Source organism: Onychostruthus taczanowskii, unplaced genomic scaffold (genome assembly GCF_017590055.1).
Source record: "Onychostruthus taczanowskii isolate IOZ18803 unplaced genomic scaffold, ASM1759005v1 scaffold89, whole genome shotgun sequence".
NCBI lineage: Eukaryota > Metazoa > Chordata > Aves > Passeriformes > Passeridae > Onychostruthus > Onychostruthus taczanowskii.
This window is the reverse complement of record NW_024506882.1, coordinates 2,493,186-2,514,106: the sequence shown is the minus strand read 5'-3', so window position 1 is coordinate 2,514,106 and position 20,921 is coordinate 2,493,186. Positions and strand designations below refer to the sequence as shown.

At 43.6% G+C, this 20,921-nt stretch overlaps 1 protein-coding gene across 3 annotated transcripts in view; it reads left to right on the top strand.

Moving 5' to 3' along the window:
• Nucleotides 1-654: 654 nt before the first annotated feature.
• Nucleotides 655-20,921, top strand: part of MED13 (mediator complex subunit 13) — a 55,724-nt gene continuing 35,457 nt past the window's right edge. For 2 of the 3 annotated variants that reach the window (XM_041425244.1, XM_041425243.1), the window contains exons 1-3: nt 655-2,166; nt 4,034-4,268; nt 13,779-13,947. In XM_041425244.1, coding sequence (XP_041281178.1) covers nt 2,101-2,166; nt 4,034-4,268; nt 13,779-13,947 — 470 coding nt within the window. In that variant the 5' untranslated portion in view covers nt 655-2,100. The remainder of the gene's footprint in view (nt 2,167-4,033; nt 4,269-13,778; nt 13,948-20,921) is intronic. The other variant, XM_041425245.1, reaches the window with a different exon arrangement.

The window sequence follows — 20,921 nt, the reverse complement described above, 5'->3', positions numbered from 1 at the left end:
CCGCCGCCGCACCCGCCTTCCCCCAGCGGCGCCGGCGGCCATGGCGGTGAGCGGCCACGTGACGGCGCGGCGGCCAATGGGAGCGCGGCAGGGGGGCCCCGACCGCCGTCCCTGTGGCCGCCATTAAAGAAAAAGGGTCTCGGAATTACCCGGGAGCCGGATCCGCTCCCGCTCCGGCCATGGGGGACCCGCGCTGAGGCTCCCGCCGCCACAGGATGCCGCGGCCGGGCAGCCGCCGACAGAGGCACCGCTGAGGGGAGGCGACGCGCCGGCGGGGGCTTCGCGGCACCGACTCCGCCAGCGGCAGCAGCGGCGGCGGCCGCCGCGTCCCTGTGTGTCGGCGGCGCCGGGAATTGCGGGGCTCCGACCCCTTCGGGCTGAGCAGAGCCCGGGGCTCGGCCGCCGCCTCCCCGCCCTGCTCAGGAGCCTCGGGGAGGGGGCCCTCCGCCCACCGCCCCCGCGGGGACCCGCACCTGAGGAGAGCGAGCGGTCTCGGGGCTCCCCCGCCCCCCAGGACAGACCGCTCCGGCCGAAGACGATCGTTTTTTATATCCCCCCCCTCGCCCCTTTTTTTTTTTTTTTTTTTGTTTTTTTTGGGGGTTTTTTTTTTTTTTTTTTTTTTTCTTTTTTTTTTTTTTTTTTTTTTTCTTTTTTTTTTTTTTTTTTTTTTTCTTTCCCCTTTATTTTTAAAGGACCGGCCTCGCAGCTGAGCCGGTCCCTCCCCGCCTCGCCGCCCCCAGGGGTCTGGCGGGGGTCGCTTCCCCCTCGCCGCCGTGACTCGGCGGGCTCCGCGCTCCCCTGAAGAGACTTTGCGGGGTCCCCCGGCCCCCGAGGACAGCTGGGGAGGACCAGGCTCCCCGAAGACACTCTGCGATTCCTCCTCCCCCGAAAAGGCTGGGGATCGGCCTCCCGGAGACTCCTCCATCCTTCCCCGAAGAGACTTCGAGGGTCACCCGCAATTTCCTCCTTCCACCCTTCTCCCCCTCCCTCCTTTCCCCACGGAAGGAATTTTTACCCAACGGAGGATATTTTGGTTTCGCCCTCGCTGCGAAGAGTATTTCGTTTTTGGGAGGGGGGGTTTCCACACGGGAATTTAATCCCCCGCTGGGCTGCTAAGGAGACTTTTGCGGCCTTTCTCTCTCAAGGAATACCTTCCCCCCTCCCTTGCCCCCGCAGATGTTTTTTTGGGGTATACCCCAGGAAATTTTTCTTGCTCTGCCTTTACGAATTCTTCAGACTGGCCTTGCTTCTGGCCCCTGAAGTTTGTTTTTATGATTTTAAATTTTAATTTATTTGGAATATTTTTGGAGCAGGGGAGAAGAATCTGACCCCCCCACACCCTGTTGCCCTCGGACTCCGAAGAGACGAGCCTGGATTTTTCTCTCTCCCACGGCCAATCCTTCCCAGTCATTCCACAATTTGCCCCTTTCTCATCTGATGACTAAAGGAGCAGGAGGAAGAGGAGGGGGGGTTCTGGATTAATTGCCCCCGCTGGATTATTTATTTTTTCCTGCTTCTCTCGCTTGGCATCTGAGAAGAGAGGAAGGAGGGATGTCAACTGATTTTTACCCCTAGCCCCCTGGATTAATTACCCCATTTTTATTCTCTTGTTGGATCAATTACCCCTTCACCTTACCTCCTCTCCCTCCCCTCCTTATGCGAACGAGAAGACAAGAGGAACAGGGAGGATTTTGATCTTAATCTCCCGTCGTTGGATTACTTACCACCTCCCTCTTTCTGTTCTCCCCTTCCACGGCGGCTTTACACCCCCGATTGAGCTCCAGAAGACGAGAAAACGTTCTGAGTTCCTCTTTAATTTTTTTTTTTTAATATATATATATTTTTACCCACCTCTCCCATACCTCTCTGTCTCTCCTCGCGGGTTATTCCCCCTGCCACTATTTCGCGTGCGTGTGTCTGTAAATCCCTTATTTAATTGTATTATTATTTGTGCGTGTGCAGAGCCCCCCTCCCCCTTTCCCTCTCGCTGTCTGTCTCTCCCTCTCTCCCTCTCCCTCTCTCTCCCTCTCTCTCTCTGTCTGTCTCTTTCTTTCTTGTCGGAGGCTGTGGGATAATGGCGTGTGGGTTGTGGCTGTGAGGATGAGTTCCTGCTTCGTGCCGAACGGGGCCAGCCTGGAGGATTGCCATTCCAACCTCTTCTGCCTGGTGAGTGTCGGCCCCCGGCGCACACACGCCCGGGGCCACCGAGGGAAGGGCTCGGAGCTCTGGGGGAGGGGGAAGGGGCAGTGGAAGCAAAGCAGCCATTTTTAGCAGAGCTTCTGCTGGATGAGCCCTCGGAGTAGGCCCTGCCTGGAGCAGCCAACTCTCCCATGCCCCTCCGGTTCCCCTCCATCGCTGTCTGTCTCGCCTCGCCCCTCCCTCCGCTTTCTTCCTGGATAGTAGCCTCCCCGCAACTCGCCTTTTCCTTCCCTTTCCGTGCCTTCCAACTTTTCCTCCTTTCTCCCCTATCCCTGCCTCTGAGCGTGGTGTTTCTCGCAGGGGAAGGGAGCTGCTGCTGCTCCTGCCGGCCCCACATCTCGGGGAACTTTCTCTTTTGCCTCCTCGCTCGTGACATGCCAGGCAAATCCGAGGCGAAACCTCCCTTCTTGCTCGCTTTTAAACGGATCCCTTTCCCTGCTTGTTTTTATTCTGGAGGGCTGCTTTCGGTGATGCCCTGCCTGTCTTGTGTTTTGATGTGCACCATTTTGTAGTCTTTTTTTAAACCCAAGTATCAGATCGTATTGTTGAATTTTGGTAGCTCCAAAAGTGAATTCGATGTAACTGGACTGTGATGCAATTTTTTGGTGTCTGTGCTGAGCTGTTTCATCAGCTTTTAATGCAAATGAGCTAATCTTAGCTGTCTGCCCGATATTTATGATTCTAGAGATTGTTACAACAATCCTGTGCCAATCTGTGGCACTCATATTTTTGGATGGAGGGGAATCTGGACAGCCCGACTGTGTCTGCAGCCTGCATCAGGCCTGCAGCTCCAGATTAATAGTACAATTTAAAATCTGAAAGTCTTTCTGAAGTAGCAACTGTTGCAGACAACCTTTCATCTAAATTGCTCTCCTGCTGAAGGTAGGGAGGCTGCCATGTTAGGTTTAAATGTTGCAGTAATCTTTTGTGTGTTGTCATATTGGGAAGACAAAAAATAGTAACTTCTTAGCAAATGCTAGCCTGCCTGGCTCTGCCTTCCTAAAGAGAACCCGGGGCAATGCCTGGTCTACCTGCCTTGAGGTGCTTGTGCTCGAGTGAAAAAACTGAGTGCTAAAACTTGGTGTTGTGGTGGAGATAATCCAGGAATTGTCTGCTTCTCATTACACAGAGTGGTAGCTCTTTCCCTGTGTAAAGTCAAATTAATTTTTGCCTAGGAAGGGGTTTAGTGGATCATTATCAACGTGGTTGCAGGTCTAACATATAATTGAATGATAAAACGAGGATTTAAATCATTGAAATGTGGTGTGAGGAATGAAAAGTATCATAGCTCTTGGTAAAATCAGTGAAGACGAGAGATTTCCTGGGGGAGAGACAGAATTTTTTACCATGGAGAAACTTGTGAAATTTTCCCAAGTGGTAGATGGTTGGAAGAATGTGTGATTTGGTGTATCACCTATTTCCATGGAGTAATCTTGGATGGAAAAGGCAGTGTATGCATAAGTAAGCAAAAAGAAAGATGTTCCTTGCTAAGGCAAGTGTTTAGGAGATTGGACTGTGTCAGCCTGTGAATAATAACATTACTCACTCGTCTTTCACTCTTTTGCTTCAAATCAAATCTGATTTTTCTCTGTGTAACCTTAAAGCTGCAGTGAAAACAAACAGCTCTTGCTTTACTGCAGTTATTTAATGAGCTATTAAACCAGGATCCCTGATTGTTCCCAATTCATCTCCTAAATCACACAAAACTAACCAACAATTCAACTCCCATTCAATCCTGAGCGATCCCGCGCCCTCACCTGCAAGCAGCATGTTCTCGCTGGAGGCGCCCGTTCTTTTTTCTTTTTTTTTGACAGCTCTTTTCTCTCTTTCCCAGGCTGATCTAACTGGGATTAAATGGAAGCGCTACGTGTGGCAGGGCCCAACGTCTGCCCCCATCCTGTTCCCGGTGACGGAGGAGGATCCCATCCTGAGCAGCTTCAGCCGCTGCCTCAAGGCCGACGTGCTCAGCGTCTGGCGCCGGGACCAGAGGCCTGGGCGCAGGGAGCTCTGGATATTCTGGTGGGGGGATGACCCCAACTTTGCTGACCTGATCCATCACGACCTCTCAGGTAGGAGCTCCTTTGGTCGCTGGAAGGATCCTGGTACTCGGGGCTGGCTTCTGGCGGCTGCACCGGGTGGAGTGTTGTCTCCAGAAAAGATAAATTTGTTGCTGTAACCCTCACCGAATTATTGCAGCAGTGATGGGCCATCTGCTCTGTGTGCAGCTCGCCTTGGACTGCTGGATTTTTGAGAAACAAGGGTTTTGCTCCCCACTTGTTCCCTTGAAAAAAACAAAACACAAGGCTATGAGTTTTGGCAGCTTCTTCATGAGAAAGCTGTGCTGAAAGCTGTGCCTGTGATTCACAAGTGATGTCTTAAACATGTTTTGATAAGATCCCTTTTGTTGGGCAATTAGAATTTTCAAATTCAAATAGTAAAGCTCATTTTATTATGTAATAAGAAGTGTAGAGATCTGGGCAGCTCTTGAACTGTTTGGAGTTGTTTTGGTTGGAATTTACACCATCAGTGAGAAGCCCTCAGAAGGAGGCACCAGGAACTAACCAGCTGTTTCCATGCAAAATCTGTAAACCTTCAGTTTTTATGATTCCTCTCCCCCCCTTTTCCTGGTGCCCTGAACCTGCTTTCAAACCCAGCCTTTTGAAAGACTGACAATATTTGTATTTCTCAATAATGTTGTACTTCAAATTTGGCACCTTCTTTTGGAAATGTTTGCTTGTTGAGCTCAATTCCCCACGTAGATGGTTTCCAGCTGCTTATCAGCAAGGTGACGAAGTTAGATACTTAAACTGGGTGAGTCTAAAGGTGAGACTAAACTAATTTGAGGGGAAAAAAAAAACCCAACAAACACATCACTCTAATTTCCTTTCAAATAATGTGCAGTATTCAGATTACTGAAGTGTAAAATGAGACCAAGGTTTGGTGACCTGGTAACCAGAAATTGTTAATGCTGCCTGTGTGTGTGTGTGGATAAGCTGGAGAACAAACAGGAGTTTAAAGTGCCACTGAGGAAGTTGACTTGAAACAATTTAATAATGTGTGGAATTTTCATACAAAAATACTGTGATCTGAAAAACAATTGACGCACTGAAATGATGTTTATTTCTTTGAATAGTTGACTTCAAAGATTGGGCTGCTGTTCCTATTCCTGTCTGTCCTGGAACTACAGACTTTGCATTTTAAATGGCACTTACACTGGAGTTTGCTTGATATTTTAGTGCATTTAAAGCTTCCTTATTATGACCTATAAATAACCTCAGTTTTGACCTGCAGGGAACATCCTTTGTGTGGCTGAGATGTGACTTAGACCCAGTGCTGGGTGGTTTTGGCCTGGGCCTGCCCTGAGCCAAGACCAACACTTGTGTGGAAGGACCTGTGTGAATTTTGTGTGCTCCTGGCTGTGGGATTAAATTGAGACAAACACATTTAGAATGGGAAATCCAGTGAAATTTAAGTCGTTTGGAAAGTGCAATTTTGTGCTGCTAACCACTAAAATTATTTGTTTGAGCAACTTTCTTTGCCACCTCTTGAATCTGTCTGCTGGTGATTTATCACAGAAGGGCATTTGGAAACAGCAGTGGTTTGTAGCTGGAGTTTCAGCTCAGCACCTTGTTTGTGCTTGTCCAGAATTACCCTTTTGCACAGGTAGATAAGCAGGTATCATCCCAGGGACTTACCAACTCTTAACCTCTCTTAGGGTGTAAGGGAGAGATAGTGGAGGATTAGAGTCTCCCAGCCATGTCTTTGGGTGTTTTCTTGGTTCAGGTCACCTGTGGGTGCCTGTGCTTCCCCAGAGCTGTTCCACACGTGTTCTGTGTAATGCTGCCACTCCTGAGGCTGTCACCTGTGTCTGACACCTTGGGCTCTGCAGAGGTGGTTTTGTCCTCCTTGAATGAAAAAGAGAATTTGTGTGTGAGGCTCTTGTGCCAGGAGTTGGTACAGATCCTCCTCTGCATCACAGAGGAGCTGGCTGAGGGGTGCCCACAGCTGCACTTTTTCTCTTTGCTGTTACACAAAATCTTCACGTGGATCTCACAGAAGAGAGAATTATGGCTGAACCCAAACAATGTTATCTGACCTTTGTCGTAGCCTAATGGATTTTTTCATCGGTGGACAATTTCTCCTGGTAATTCACACTGCCTTGTTCTCCCAATGACTGCTTGTTACATTTTCAATGGGAATGATAAATGACTTCTTAGCACAGGCTTGTTACCTGCAAAATTGATTGGAAATTGTTTGCTGCTGGAGGTTGAGGTGCTGCCTCATTTAGAAGTTTGCTGCTGGATAGGTGAAGGATTGTCCTGGAGGATGGGGAGAGGGAGGAACCTGGGGGCAGTCTGTCCCTTAGTGCCTTTGGACAGATTTCTCCTGAAGAAGTGGCCCTTGAGAGAGCCACTGGTTAGAAATGTGCCAGAGCCACTTTAATAACTCTTGATTCTGGCTCCCTTTGGTCTGATACTCTCTGCCTGTTAAGGAGAGCTTGGTATTTTGACAGATTCAGATTTTTTGGTGATGTGTAGTTTCAGTGAACAATGGGTGTTCAGTGACTGGAACACATCTTGGTTATCAGCCCTGGGGGATTTGAAATATGTCAGCCTTCCAGAGCCCTTTTGTCCCCTTCCCAAGATGCCTTCACCAGGGGATGTAGAGGGTTGTGAATGTACATCTATGCATATCAGATTGAAGAAATAAATGCTATCTCTGTGTTCAGCTGTACATTCTAGAAGTTCACTCTCTGCCCTGGAGTCACGTTTGAATCCTGCTCGTGGCTGTGTCAGAGTTCTCATTCCAAGCCTTGGATAAGTGTCTTGTTGATGGTCAGGGATTGTTGTTGCCTGGGGGCATGTCAAAAGGAGACTTGTTCAGAGATGCTGATTGATCAGGAATATTGACTTCACTCAATCATTTATTTTTTTCCCTTCCCTAGGAACCTACTTACTGTACATACAACCAAAAAACCAGAGGTCTGTTTCTAACCCAACGTAGCTAGAGGCAGACAGAAGTTAGTGAAATGTTATTTTAGCCTCTAACAACCTCAAAGGTTATGTTTTTGTTCTGACAGTGAGGCTTGATTATAGTAATTCTTGCAACTCAAACCCTAAAGTAGGACATCTCTTCCAATTTCAGCAGGCAATGGTCTCTCACAGCTCTGATCAGCAGTTATTTTATTAGAAAGGTTCTTTCTTATTTTCATGTGGCTACTTCTGCTCTTGGATTATTTCCTTTTAAATTGGCAGTAGATGATTTTAAACCTGAGAACAGTTGGGTATGAATTATGTACAAGACATAGTCCCAAGGAAATGGTTACAATTTGATTAATGCTGGGATAGGGGAATGCAGCTATATGGCTTTGACCTTCAAATTGCATCTTTTAAATGGTGAGCTGCAAGATGTATCTTTTTCATTCTGGTGTCTATTAAATTTGGTTAATTTACTTTAAAAATTAAAGAGTTGTCTGTCATATATCAAGATAATCAGTTTTTGTTTGCTGAACAATCTTGCTCATGCTTCTGTGAGGGGGAGATGTATAAAAATAATGCTGGTTGGAGGAGGGCTTGGGAGAATCCTGATGTTTGTCTGTGTGGTAAAAACAGTCATGGCAGCAAAGACTAATATGTGTTGTGTAGTTTTCAATGCATGTGCATTATAGATCAAATCCCTGTCCCCAAAAATTCAATGAGATTGTGCTGATGTCAGCACTGTGTGTCTCATTACTTCAGGACAATGAAAACCAGAGGATGAGCCAGTTATCATTCCAAGGGGCTGCAAACCCTGCCAGTTGCAAGGAGTTGGCAAAGGCAGCTTGGAAAAGAGTCCAGCCAGTGATGCCTTTTTAAAATAACAATTGCTCCCTGAGATCATTTAACTCCTACAAAAACCACCTAAAAAACAACAACAGAAAAGGGAAAGGATGCTTTTAAAAACATTTTGCACCTGATGTGAGCACGGTGAGCTGCAGCCCCTTGTCTGGGAAGGATCTGTGTGTTCTGTGTCAGGCAGGAGAGGCATTCCAAGTGCTCTTGCTGCATTGATGCTTCAGCATTTCTTTAGTCCTCCATGTTAGAGATGTAGCCACTTAAGCAAAACTGCTGATAAGCATTATGCAAAAATTACTGAAGCAGTTTTATCAAACTTCTGTGACTTGCTGTGAGCTCAAAGGTGACAAAGATTTAACTTTTCCCTCCCCATTTTTCCTTGACCAACATGCACGTGAAATATCTGTGGAGTCAGGTGAAAAATGCTTTGTCACAGGCAGTGAGGATTTGGCATCGTGTCATGTTGGTTGTGTGTACAATGTCACATGCAAAATGACCTGGATAAATCAGAACAGTGAAATATTTTACTTACACTGCTACATCTACCTGAATATGGAATTATTTAGTGTGGTGGAGGATATTGGTTCGTTTAGCCGGGAAATTTTTCAGGTTTTTTTGTGGCTTTGTAGCCAAACTTACACCAAACAAATGGTGAGGGAGAGCAGTTACCTTGTTATCTCTGTAAACTGCCATGGCTACACTCTTACAGAAGAGTTCTGCTTTGAAATTGTCAGGATTTAGAAAAGATTCTGCTGGGTAGAGAGAATAAAACCCCTGTGTGTGATTCTGGTAAAAGCCAAGCAGCACAAAAACTAACCTGGAATGGTGCTGAATGTTTTCACTGTGGGATTTTGGACAGTTTGGGTGTCCAGAGTCCTGGATTCAGGTTCTGTTCAGTGTAGATAACAGACACCACTCTAATAGGAACAAACTTCAGTTGTCTTGCTCAGATTCTTGTATTGGTATTTTAAAATGGTATTGTTTTCCTTTTTTTTTTTCCCTGCAAAATCTATTGCATCTCACTCAAAACAGTATTTCAGTAGCTTTGCTGGGTAATTCTCACTTTGAGCAGTTTAAAGTATTTTAATTCAAAAATCTGGGGTTTTAAATAGAAAACTTCTACTCTAAGTGTTTCTGTCATATCATATTACATTGTTGTGTACAGCAGTAATTTCACACTACTGTGTTTATTTACTTCCCTTGGAATCTGAGCTTTATATAGGAAGTTTAATTGTATAAATCAGGTTTGTGTCAGTGTTTTTATAGCTGGCACAGTCATATAAAAGCAAAAAAGGAACTTGTGAGGTAAGAAATGCTTCCAAAAGACAAGTCTCAATCCTGATATGAAAGAATGAATTTTTCCCTTGTGTAATTGAAGTAATTGTGGGGAGTTGTAGTCCAAAGTGGAGACTTTGTATCTTTGCATAGTTTATTTTAGAGAGTCATTGAGCATTAAGGAGATGTTTTTAATGGTGTGATAAACACTCAGCCTGTGCAAGAACTGGTGTTTACTGGTGTCCTGTGTGTCAAAGGAAGGAAGGAAATTCATGTTCTTAAGTCTTGTTAAAAATGGCATTTTCAAGGCTGTATATTTATCTGTTGCAATATAGATTTATCTCTATCTATGTATTACTTCTTAGAAATCCTTGATCAATACATTTGCCTAGACATCTGTGAATAACAATATGCTTTAAAACTTGACATGAATTAAATGATGATGTTTAAAGATACTCCTTATTCAGAATTCACTCCAAATTGCAAGAGTTTTATATTTGGAGGGTGCTCCAAATTTTTTCTTTACTCCTCCAAGAGCACCACAAAGACAGAAGGGCATAATCAGTAAAAATGGACTTTACTGGTTCAGGTGAACTGTGGGAAGAATGGAAAGGAGAGCATAAAAGTTCTGAAGGCCTCCAGTAAAATTGGTAATGTTGAGAAGGTGCTGACTGAAAAAGTTGATGTGTAGTATGCAAATTGCTGTTTCCTGGCCATTGTTTCCATGAATTCTTCATTCCCTGATGATTTTTAGCTTCATTTGAGGAAAACTCTGTCTAATATGTGATGTGAAGAGAGAGGGAGCAGTGGGATAGGAGTATAAATTGTTTAATGGATTGACATAAAGTAAGTGTGCTTCTTTTTAAGAGTTGAGTGCTTTGGACAGCTGAGAGAACTCATCAAAAATAAAGTATTTGTAACCTTCAGGTTGCCAGAGCACTTCTGTGGATAACACTTGTCCAAAGTGAAATTGTGGCTTAGCACCTTTTGAAAATGAGTCAGCAACTTCTTTTGGTTTGTTAGCATTATCAGATTGAACATTTGAATTTATTGTTTAAGAAAAATTAGAGGACGAAAGTGCCTCTTCCTCTCCCCCTCCTTTAATGAATGGTTTGCTGTGTACAATTTTCTATTAAGTGGGAGGGGTTTTCTCATGTCGAGAAACAACAATTTGAATTAAGAAGAAAAATAGTTGGCAGATGTGAGCAGATGTCATGTTTGCTTCTCTCCACCACTAAAATGGGGGGAGGGGAATGACTAAATAGACTTCAGAAAGTCAGAGAACACTTACTGCTGGATTTTTTGCATGAATTTGAATAATGTTCTGAAATGAGGGTTTCTTGAACTGACAGCTTCTTTTACCTTCCCTTTCTGTGGCAAGGTGCACTTCACTCAGAGCAGGTGGTCTGGTGAGCAAAAATTGGAGTTTTAATTGTGATTTTCATCTCAAAGCTTGCACTTTCTCCACATAACACACTTGGCTAAGAGCTCTCTGCAATAACCTAAGGGAGGAGAGCTTTCAGGAATCACATCCTGGGGCAAGTTCTTGCATGGAAAGTTTCTCATAACTTGGTGGTCAGCACAGCTGATCCTGAATGAAGCTTCATCCATCCTAAATGAAGCACCTGACTACAGAGGATGAAAACCTCTCCATCCAAACACAAGATTTGTGTTACTTCAGTATCCCTGCAATTTCAGCACCTTCCGTGGCATTGCTACACCAGGCAGCACTGACAGAACCAGAGGACACAGTCTCAAGCTGTGTCAAGGGAAATACAGGCTGGGTATTAGGAAAAAGTTTTTTACAGAAAGAGTAATGAAGTTCTGGAGTGGTCTGCCTGGGGAGGTGGTGCAGTCACCATCCCTGGGTGTGTTTAACAAAGCCTGGATGTGGCTCTGGGTGCCAGGGTTTAGGTGAAGTGTTGAGGCTGGGTTGGACTCGGTGATCTTAAAGGTCTCTTCCAACCCAGTGATGTTGTGAATTCTGTGAAATCTGTAATATGCCAAAACAAAATTAGGCATAAAACCTGGAATTAGCTCCTTCCATTCAGTCTTCTAGAAAGGTCCTGTATGCAGAGATGTGCTTGGAACGATTGCTTGATATGACAAGAGCTGTGTACAAACCAAGTGTGTAACCTTTGAAATGGTGAGGAGTTTATTGTGCAGCTAAAGTCCAATGTGAGCCAGCTCAGGAGTTAATGTTTGCTCTGCTGAGCTGCTTCTGGTCCTGCTCTGGAGCTGAGCTGCTGCCCCTGGCACAGGGCTGTGCCTGGGCATCCACAGGGCTGCAGCTGGGGAGCAACCTCTGTGCTTGGCACGGGCTCTTCACACCCTTTGACTTTGGACTTTTGTTGCTTTTTGTTACAAGAGCGGTGTGTGATGTTTCTTTAGTGAGTTACTGTGTTATCTTGTAGCTTTGCAGTTTTTAAAAACAAGTTTTTGCTCCGCTCCAGCCCCGGAGTAGGGTGGTGGGGTGGGAAACTTGTGGTGAGGTCTCTGCTTTGGGAAGTGCTGCTCCTTGTTTTTCCGTGTCTTTCCCAGAAAATTATTTCATGCAATGATTCATCTGTAATGATGCACACCTCCTCTTTTATAAATGATGGGGCAGGTCTGTTTACTCTTATTCTGTCACTCAGAGTTCCTGGGAGTAAGTTTCTTTTGCTCACAATACTGGCCTTGTGTGGAAATGTACTTTTCCCTGTGTGGAATATGCAAAATACAAACATGGTCACCATGTTTTGGTTCCAGCAGTATTGAAATTCCCTTCTCTGCCGTCTCTGTCTTAAATATTGTTTATTGTAATAATCTGTAAGGGTTTTCCTAACTAAAACTCTTAGGTGTCTAGTTTTCTAGATGCTTTCTAATTTAAGGATACCAAGACTTTAGTTAATAATATTGCAACCTTTTAAGCTTTGTAAGTGGCTTCCAGAGAAAGGTGAAGGGGCTTATTTCCAAGGAGGATTTAAAATGCAAGGATTTGGCTGTGTTGCTGAGGTTTTCTGACCATGGAGCAAAGCAGGGGAACCAAAATGCTCTGTGAGGGAGAGGGGAGCAGGCAGGGCACTGCTGTCAGACCTGTGCTGCTGAAGCAGAGCTGGACTCCAACCCCTGGAGATGTGCAGGGACAGGGGCTGGGACAGAGGAGCAACCTGTTCTCACGTGGGCTCCGTGTGGAGCTTGGAGCAACGACCTCCACAGGTCCCCTCTGACCTAAATTATTCCATGACTGTCCAGAGACTGGAGTAAAAATGTCTCCTTATCTATGTCAGACAAACTTCTCGTCTCTGCTGCTACCTGGAGTATAAAAGCAACGGCATTTGGAAAGTAGCTCTGCTAGGTTAGTCCAAGGAGACCAGGAGCACATCCTGAGGGATAGATGTAAACCACAAAATACAAGGAATTAGAGCCATGAAGGTAAGATCTGATTGCCAGTGATTTAAGGGCAGTATCTCAAGCTTTATTAAATTATTATCCTCCTGTTAGTGTTGCTGGGGATGAATGATATCAGATATATTCTGGGAGACACCCAGGAACTTTCAGATGTCCCTTGTTGTACCTGGGTAAGGGAATTGTAGTGCCAGTGCAGCTCTTTGGACCAGTGCTTGTGCTTTGAGGGCCTCTAGACCCTGTTCAAACACTGAGCAGGAGCCAGAGTGGTGGAAGAAGTTGCAGCTTCTTGTCATAAGTCTTGTTTTTCCATCTGGCAAATCAATTTGGCTTGTGCAGGTTGGATTCCGTGGCTGTTTGATTTGTGGGCACAGAAGATGTCACTGTTTGACTTCAGAATCCCCTTGGCAGGAACTGGGCATTGTCTTGCTGATTTTTCTCTCTGTGTACATCAGAAAGCAGGGCTAGGCTGCTTAAATATCTTCATTTTAAATGTTGAATTAAAAAGAAAAATGGCAGGTTTGAGTCCTGTGGGGAGAATCATGTTGCTCTTACCAATATTCTGAATCTGAGCATTTTTCATCTTCTCCAACAAATTGTAGATCTTTGAGAGTCATTTGATTGCTGACTTTTGTTCCTGGCTTTCTTCAGTCAATGCTCCTCAAAGACACCAGAATATATTCAGTCTGGCTTTGGTAAACTTATTTTTAAGCCTAATTGTCACCAATTTTGCAGGATGAGTAACCCAGACTCCCCAAAACACGAGCCACCCTGCAGACAGATCACACAGTGCTCTTGCAGGCTGCAATACATAACGTGCTGCTGCTACTTGTTTCCTTTTGTGTACAAATAACTGTTGAATCTTCTTTCCCTGTGGGGGATGAGATATTTTTACAGCTGATCACTTTTAGCAGCTCCATCGTAAAGTAAGTAGAGTTATCTGAACACTACAGGCTGGTTTTGGTTGCGTGTTATGCTGTGAATATCTCTTAAAAGCTTGCAGGAGAGAAAAGGCTATTGTGATATGTGTGAAATGCCAGGATGGAATAGAAAAGTGATTTCTGTTTCCCCTGTGCCTTGCAGAAGAGGAAGATGGGGTTTGGGAGAACGGGCTGTCCTACGAGTGCCGCACTCTGCTGTTCAAGGCTGTTCACAACCTGCTGGAGAGGTGTCTCATGAACAGGAACTTCGTGCGCATCGGCAAGTGGTTCGTGAAGCCCTACGAGAAGGATGAGAAACCCATCAACAAGAGGTAGGAGGCTTTCTTTTGCTCTGTTGAAAAAGTTAGAGGGTTTATTCTTTGTGCTAGAAGGAAGGTTTGGTTAAGACTCCTGTGGATGATTTATTCTGGTGTCTGGGTCTCTGCTCTTTCTTATTTTGCTGCTTTTTTTGGAGTTCTTCAAAGCTTTCTTAGGATGAAAGGAAGTAATGCTAAACACAGTAAACAGTCTCTTCTGTGCTGGTACCCATGTCCAGACCATGGACAATGGGTGTTGGGAAAGAGATAGAGTCTTCCAGAAAGGAAGAAAATGATACCTGAGTGAAGGTATATTTTTTAAGGTCCTTATGAAGGTCCACCTGCCCTGGACCTGCAGGTGACTGGAGCTAGTTCTGCTTGCTAACACCAAGAAAGACTCATCATGGAGAGCTCTTTGCAGGTCCCACCTGAGCTTTGGATAAATTGCATCCCATGGGAGATGCTGAGAGTTTGGAATGTCAGCTCCTGGTCAGAAAAAGGATGGTGTCTGGGAATGCTGCTGTTAAAAGAATCCATGTGGCCTCCATGCTGGGGGGGAGGAGGGTGAGGAGAGAATTTTTGATCTAAATTGGAAGGACTTCTTCTCATGGTTCTAACGTGGTTTGACACGGTCCATGTTGCCTAGCAATAAATAATGAAATGAATAAAATCTAGGTTAGCTGGAACAAGTTTAATCGCTGTTCCCAAATCAGCTTTTAAAATCCAAAGTAATTTAAAGCTTAGATGATGGGATTTTTTGTGTGGCATTTTTTTTTTTTTTGTGTGTGTATGTATGTGTTAAATCTTGCATGCGGGAAATTTTGAGATCAGTGGCTTTGCTTGTTGGGTGTGGAGTTGGCCATTGTTGGCATCTTCTGCAATAAATTTAAACTTGAAAGAAATTTAGAAGCTGTTTTGGAGCAAAAGAAGCAGAAGCACATGTTTGTGTGTGTTTCTATTAGTAGTTGTGAACTGCTGCTTTTAATTTATGTATAAACTTGTCCTTTAGTTCCAGGCATTTCTTTCTCCACCCTGGTCAGGGCAAATGTTTCCTCTCTGGGGTGTCCTTGTCCATCCACTTTTTTTCTGCTATAAATCAAGAGTAAAGAGTTTACTTTTAACTATTTTGGCCAATATTGTGTTGGCACAGTCTAGGCTTTCCTCCTTTGAGGAACTGGTTGACCAAATTGCCATTTTAAACTAGCATTAGTTATGTCCTGGATTCTCCTAGAGTAATTCTATAAAGCTCTCTAGAGCAGCTGGAAAAGCTGATGAAAGCTTTTAAAATAAAATAGCAGTGTTTGTTTAATTTGGGAGCTCTGATTCTTTTTTGAAGAAGGTCAGAATGTCAGCATGCTCAATGAAAATAACTGAAGGAATTGTGTGCTTACTCACACATTTTCATCATATGTAGCCCAGAACTACAGGAAAAATATGTAAATAGCTTTGACAGATCTGTGTAAGATATTTTATTGTTGAGAAATTTCAGTATTTCCTACCAGATAGCTCAATACCATGTGATGCTCTAAGCATTGGCTTTTATGGAATGAAGTGGGGGAATGGTGAACAGATGTGTGCTCTCGTGGCAAATTTGGCTCATCCCTCCTAGGAATATCTAGAACTGGGACAATCTCTGCTCTCAGGAAAGTTGGGCTCTTCAGAGGGGTCAGTTCAGGCTTGTGGGAGAAAACCAAAAACTGCCGTGGGTGTTTTGTGGTGCCACCTCTAGCTCCAAAATCTGGAGCACTCTTGTGGTAAGAGCAACATTTCTCTCATGGCCAGAGTTAAGTGTGACACTGCAGCAAACCCCACACAAAGGGACTTGCAGCCAGCCTGGAAAAAGCTCTGAATGTTGCACCTGGGGTGCTGATACATTTCCTACCAAACAGCTGCTCTAAAACTAACAAAAACTAAACCTGAATACAACTTCTGCATATTTTTCATTCCTTAGGATCCATTTAATCAGCCAAACCTATACAAAGTTTATAACTTTTTGTAGATGTGGCTGACTTAATTAAAAACCAAACTAAATCCCCAACAGCCCCTCTTGTGTTCGTGAGTATTGATGCACAGATCTTAAGAATCAGTCTTGAAGCTGTATATTTGTCTTTCATCCCATATTACTCTGCTGTCTTTGGGACTGTTCTTTGCATTAAAGTTCAGAAACCCTGGGAAGGAATTCCTGTGCCTGTGTAATTTGAGGTAATTTGGTATCCTGGGGATGTGAAGTTTGCTACCAGTGTGCTTTGGATCATAATTTATCTCACCCTGCACTTTGAGGCTTGGCCAGCCACTCTAGAGACTTGTTCCCTGTGTTTTACAGCTGCAGATTTCAATCAGGTTGGTTGTTCTTGCTGGAAATCTTTAGTTTCAAGGAATTTGCCTGGAAATGGAGCAGGCAGTGCCCTTGCTGTGGAGGTGACTCCTTCCCCTGGCCTTCCTGGGGCAGTGAACGAGCTGCAGGACCTCAGCCCCACTCTGTCCCTGCCTGTCCCTTTGAAGGATGTGCAAATAGAGCTGTTTCTTTCATTTGAAGCTGATCCCATCTGGATTTTTCCCAGTTCTGTTTGAAAGCCTGTGCTTCCAGAAGGGGAGATTTTCTGTGCTCTGCTCTCCCAACAATAGCCGGTGGTGGTGGTGCAGCAGCCAGGAGGGAGGCTGTGATTTCTAATAGGTGCTGGGTTGTGATAACAGCTCCTCCAGCAGCCCTGCCTTCCTGTCTGTTGCTCTGGTGGGTTTTTTTTCCTCCTTGTGTAAGGTTATATTAAAATAAAAAGTCCGTGTCATTGTACACTTTAATTTTAAAAGGAAATCCTGAACGTTCATAATTGATGCCGGTGTGGCGTGTGAGCAGATGAGCAGGGATCAGAATTCTGAGTGTTCACTCTTTAATGATGTGACTCCTAAACAAATAAACTTATTAAACTAACCTCTATTATATGAGATCTGTCAAAACTTTTGCTGTGGGAGCAGTAGCCCCTCAGCTGTGTGCTTGTGCAGTCACATGCTGAGGTACCAACTGTGACCTGCTCTTCCCTCCCCTGCTGCTCCCAGCTCAAACCAGCACTGAGCAAAGGGAGGCACTCATGGATGGGCTGGAATCTGATCTCTGAGAACAAGTTCATAGGCTTGGAACTATCTTATTTAGGTAGAGTTTGGTTATAGTTTACATTTTAATTGGTGGATTTTTAAAACACGTTTTTAAATAAGGTTCTTAAGAGTAGTAGTTATGAGTAAAACCTTTAGGGTTAAAGATTAATTAAACTATTGAGTAATTTAATTTTTAAAAGTTTTTTTTAGGATAGAGATTCTTTGAATATAGTAAACATTTTTTACAAAGATTTGAAAGCAGCTACTGATAGGATTATGAGTTTGGATCTGGATACTGAAAGTGTGAAGGTGGAGGAAGTGTAATTGGATGAGAGACTGATTATTTAGTATGAAACTTAAAAGAAGAGAAGTTAATGTTATAGTTCACCATTACCCTGCCTGGGGAAACTCTCTGAGGGTTTCAAGTCTGCTGTTCCACTCCTGTTCATGGACAGGACAGGGATGGAGCAGCTCCCTGAAGCAGGGTGTGTGTGCTGGGGTCTTGTTGCCCATTTTTAAGTGATTTCAGTTTTCCAGGTGAATAAAAAACCACAGAGAGGATTTTGCTGAAGATCTTTGCTGCAACCAAACAAAAAAAATATATATATAATTGTCTCTGTATTTGTCACAACCTGTTTTGGACACTTGGAGACTACAGAAGCTGAAGCTCATTAATGTGGTTGAAATGACTACGCATGAAATTATAGTTTGACAAATAGGAATGTAATTCTCTTTTCTCCTTTCCAACCAGTTGTTTTGTTGCTGCTTTCAGGAGTGTGGTTGTGTATGTTTTATTCCAAAATCCCCTCATAAATGTGAGATGGAGACTGATCTGTTCCATCCCACTGTGCTGGTTGGATTGCTTCAGTAACTGCCTTTGGATGAGACTGTTCCTCTTACTCATTACTGGGGTATACCTGGAATTAAATATGATTAGGAAAGCTGTCAGATTAAATACTATTTTAGATACAAATTAATTAAATCAAATGTGACACTCCCAATGAAGTACCAAGTGTTTATGTGAGGGGCATCTCTTGGAGTTTTTGGTAATAATTACAACTTGCTAAACTTTAACACAATTGAAATATCAGTAAGCAAACAATTGAGTAATCCTGAATTTGTGGGTGGATCTGATAGACAGCTAAAAGTCTAAAATGCTAAAAGCTGCTATATTACTTGTATGGTTGCTTTTTTTTTTTTCCTTGTAATTGGGAAATAATGCAGCCAGTTGCAGTGGGTGGCAAAGCAGAACTTGTGTCTGATGAGTTCACTTAAAAATGGTGAAAAAACACCAGAGAAAAACACCACACACCCAAAACAAAAAAATACAAAAACCACCCCACAAGCCACTTGGAAATTCATAAGTGATAAGGTTATCATAACTCGCTGCACAGGTTTCAGGGTAATTCTGGTTACCACAAGCCTGGGTTCAAATTTTAGAAGGCCAGGCCACCATTATGTATTTTTTTATTTCCCATAGAAATTGAAAATAATAAGCATGTAACTTCATGGGAAGTGATTGCTGAAGAATATTCCAGATACCAATTTGGCTTTGTTTTAAACCTTTGGACGTGTAGTTCTCTTGTTTTGAAGGTGTGCTGATCATAGTTCTGGAGAGGGATTTTTTATTTCTCTACCTCATCTTGCCATGAGGAAGAGGTGGCACTGTGGGTGTGATTCCTGAGTTTGGTGCAGGCCTGGAATTGGGATGGCCGTGGCTGCAGTGGGAGTTTGGGGGGTATTTTTTACCCCTGGGGATGGTCCTGCTGTGCCATCAGAAATGTCTGCATTGGCATTAACAGCGTGCTGGGATCAGCTCCTGCCTGTCTGCTCTTCCCTGCCCTTAAGACAAAGGGAATGCTGCTTTTAACCCACATTTCTGCCCTGTTTGCTTCCCTTCTCCCAGTTCCCATGGCCATCCTTTCACTGGAACAGAGAATTTTACTTCTTGATCCCCTGGGATGCTGTTGGGAATTATTATTTCTAAGGAACAGAACAAGATTTCTGGCTGCTACAGCCCAAAAATTCCTTCATACTTGAGAGAGTTAACTACCAAAACAAGGTTCACCTACAGGTTTTGGGTTTATTTCTGTCTATTTAGTCTGCAACCAAGTGATAGTGCTGGAATATTTTCTATTAAGGCCGCTCAATTCTTTGCAGTGTAAATTTCCTCCCTATGTTAATCTTTAAATCAAACAATGTCAACATTTTTTTGCAGCAGCTCTAATGAGGCTGTTCTGGCATCATGTCCCGGCAGGAGAGCAGGTGATGTTTTTCCTTTTGCTGTAGACAGCTGGAATTGAGAGCTGCTGTAAGTAGGACAGTGCAGGATAAACAGCAGGAGCTGAGAGCATTGATCACATGATTGTCTCTTTGGAATATTGGGTTGCTACAGAGACTACAAGCAGACAAATTTAGCACTTTACATCACAAAGCAGTTTTCTCTTATTTAGCTTAAATTACACTGGTAGTTGGTTCATCAGGAAAAAGGAAAAAAAAATGATATGGCTCTGGGTTTTTAGCTTTCAAGTATAAATCTGTTCTTTTTGTTCACTGAAAAATAAAATAATACAAAAACCATACAGATTTTGTTAAATGACAATTTTATAATGCATTTCCATTTTGAACTTTGAAAAATACTGGCTTAACAAGATGTTTGTAAATGTTTCAGGATGGGAAAGAGCAATAGAGGGAAAGCTGTTCCCCTGCCTTTGGAACACAGGGATGTTTAGAGCTGTTATCCTTTCCCCAAATAAGTTCTGGATCTTTATTCTTTATAGCACACATCTATTTCCCTGTGAAAGCTCAAGTTCAGCTAATTGAGATTTGCAGCCTCAAATTAAAGGATGCTAAAATCCAAGGTGACAGGTTTATTAGTCTCATTTAAGTTCTGAAATACAGGAATGTGAGCAAACTCTTTGTAGTATTGTTTATAATTGTATCTGGAAAAATATATACCTTTGTGTGTATGTATAAACTTCTTGCTGCCTCCTGAAAAAATCAGTTTGCTTCATTTTAAAATACCATGCTGGAGTTTTAGTGTGTATAAAAATAAAATTTGTTTTACTGGGATGGAGCTAAGCCCGTTAATAATGAAGTTAATTTAAAATGTGGCAGTCTAAGGCAACTGTGGCTTATTCTGGAATACATATTGCTTGCTACATTTATGTTTGTTTTAGTGCACATAACTCAGTTATGGAATAAATAAATATTTTTAACTCTCAGGTCTAAGTCAAATCAAAACATCCTCAGCCACAAAGAATGCTTTGGAGAGCCTTTTGACAGGAGTCATTAATGATGTGCTTTGAACTGGAAGGGTTTTTTCTACTTTGCTATTAGCTATGTTTTTCTGCTTTGTGTTATCATCAAAATCAGCTTTCTGCTGTATTTCCCTGCCTGGCCATGGGGAGTTACTCAGGGATGCTTGGAAGAACATCTCTGCTCCATGGCTTTGTCCAGAGTGAGAGAAGCAGCAGGAATTCCAGCTCTGGATCCTTCATTTCTGATACAGAGCCTGCAGCTCCCTGCAAGATGTAGCTGTGCATTTGCTGAGGTTCACTGCACTGGTTTTAGTGTTTTACTTATTTCCTATTTTGCTGATCACAGCACAAGCACACTGAATTTCCTGCTCCTTTGTAGTGAGAATTAAGACGGGGGAGTTTGGCAATTCAGGATTGTGGATGGGGAGTGGGAATTGAGGATGCCACATTTGAAATAGGATGGGCTTTTGGAGCAACAAAGGTGGGAGGGAGGTGGAGAAGAAACTTCTCTTCTGTACCTGTGGTGTTCCAGCTGCAGCTGGAAGTGTGAGTGGTCCCAAAAACCTGTTCTGTTGTATCCCAGCTTGATTAAAAGGAAAAGAAAATAAAAAACAAACAGGAAGGGAAGAGACTTAGGGC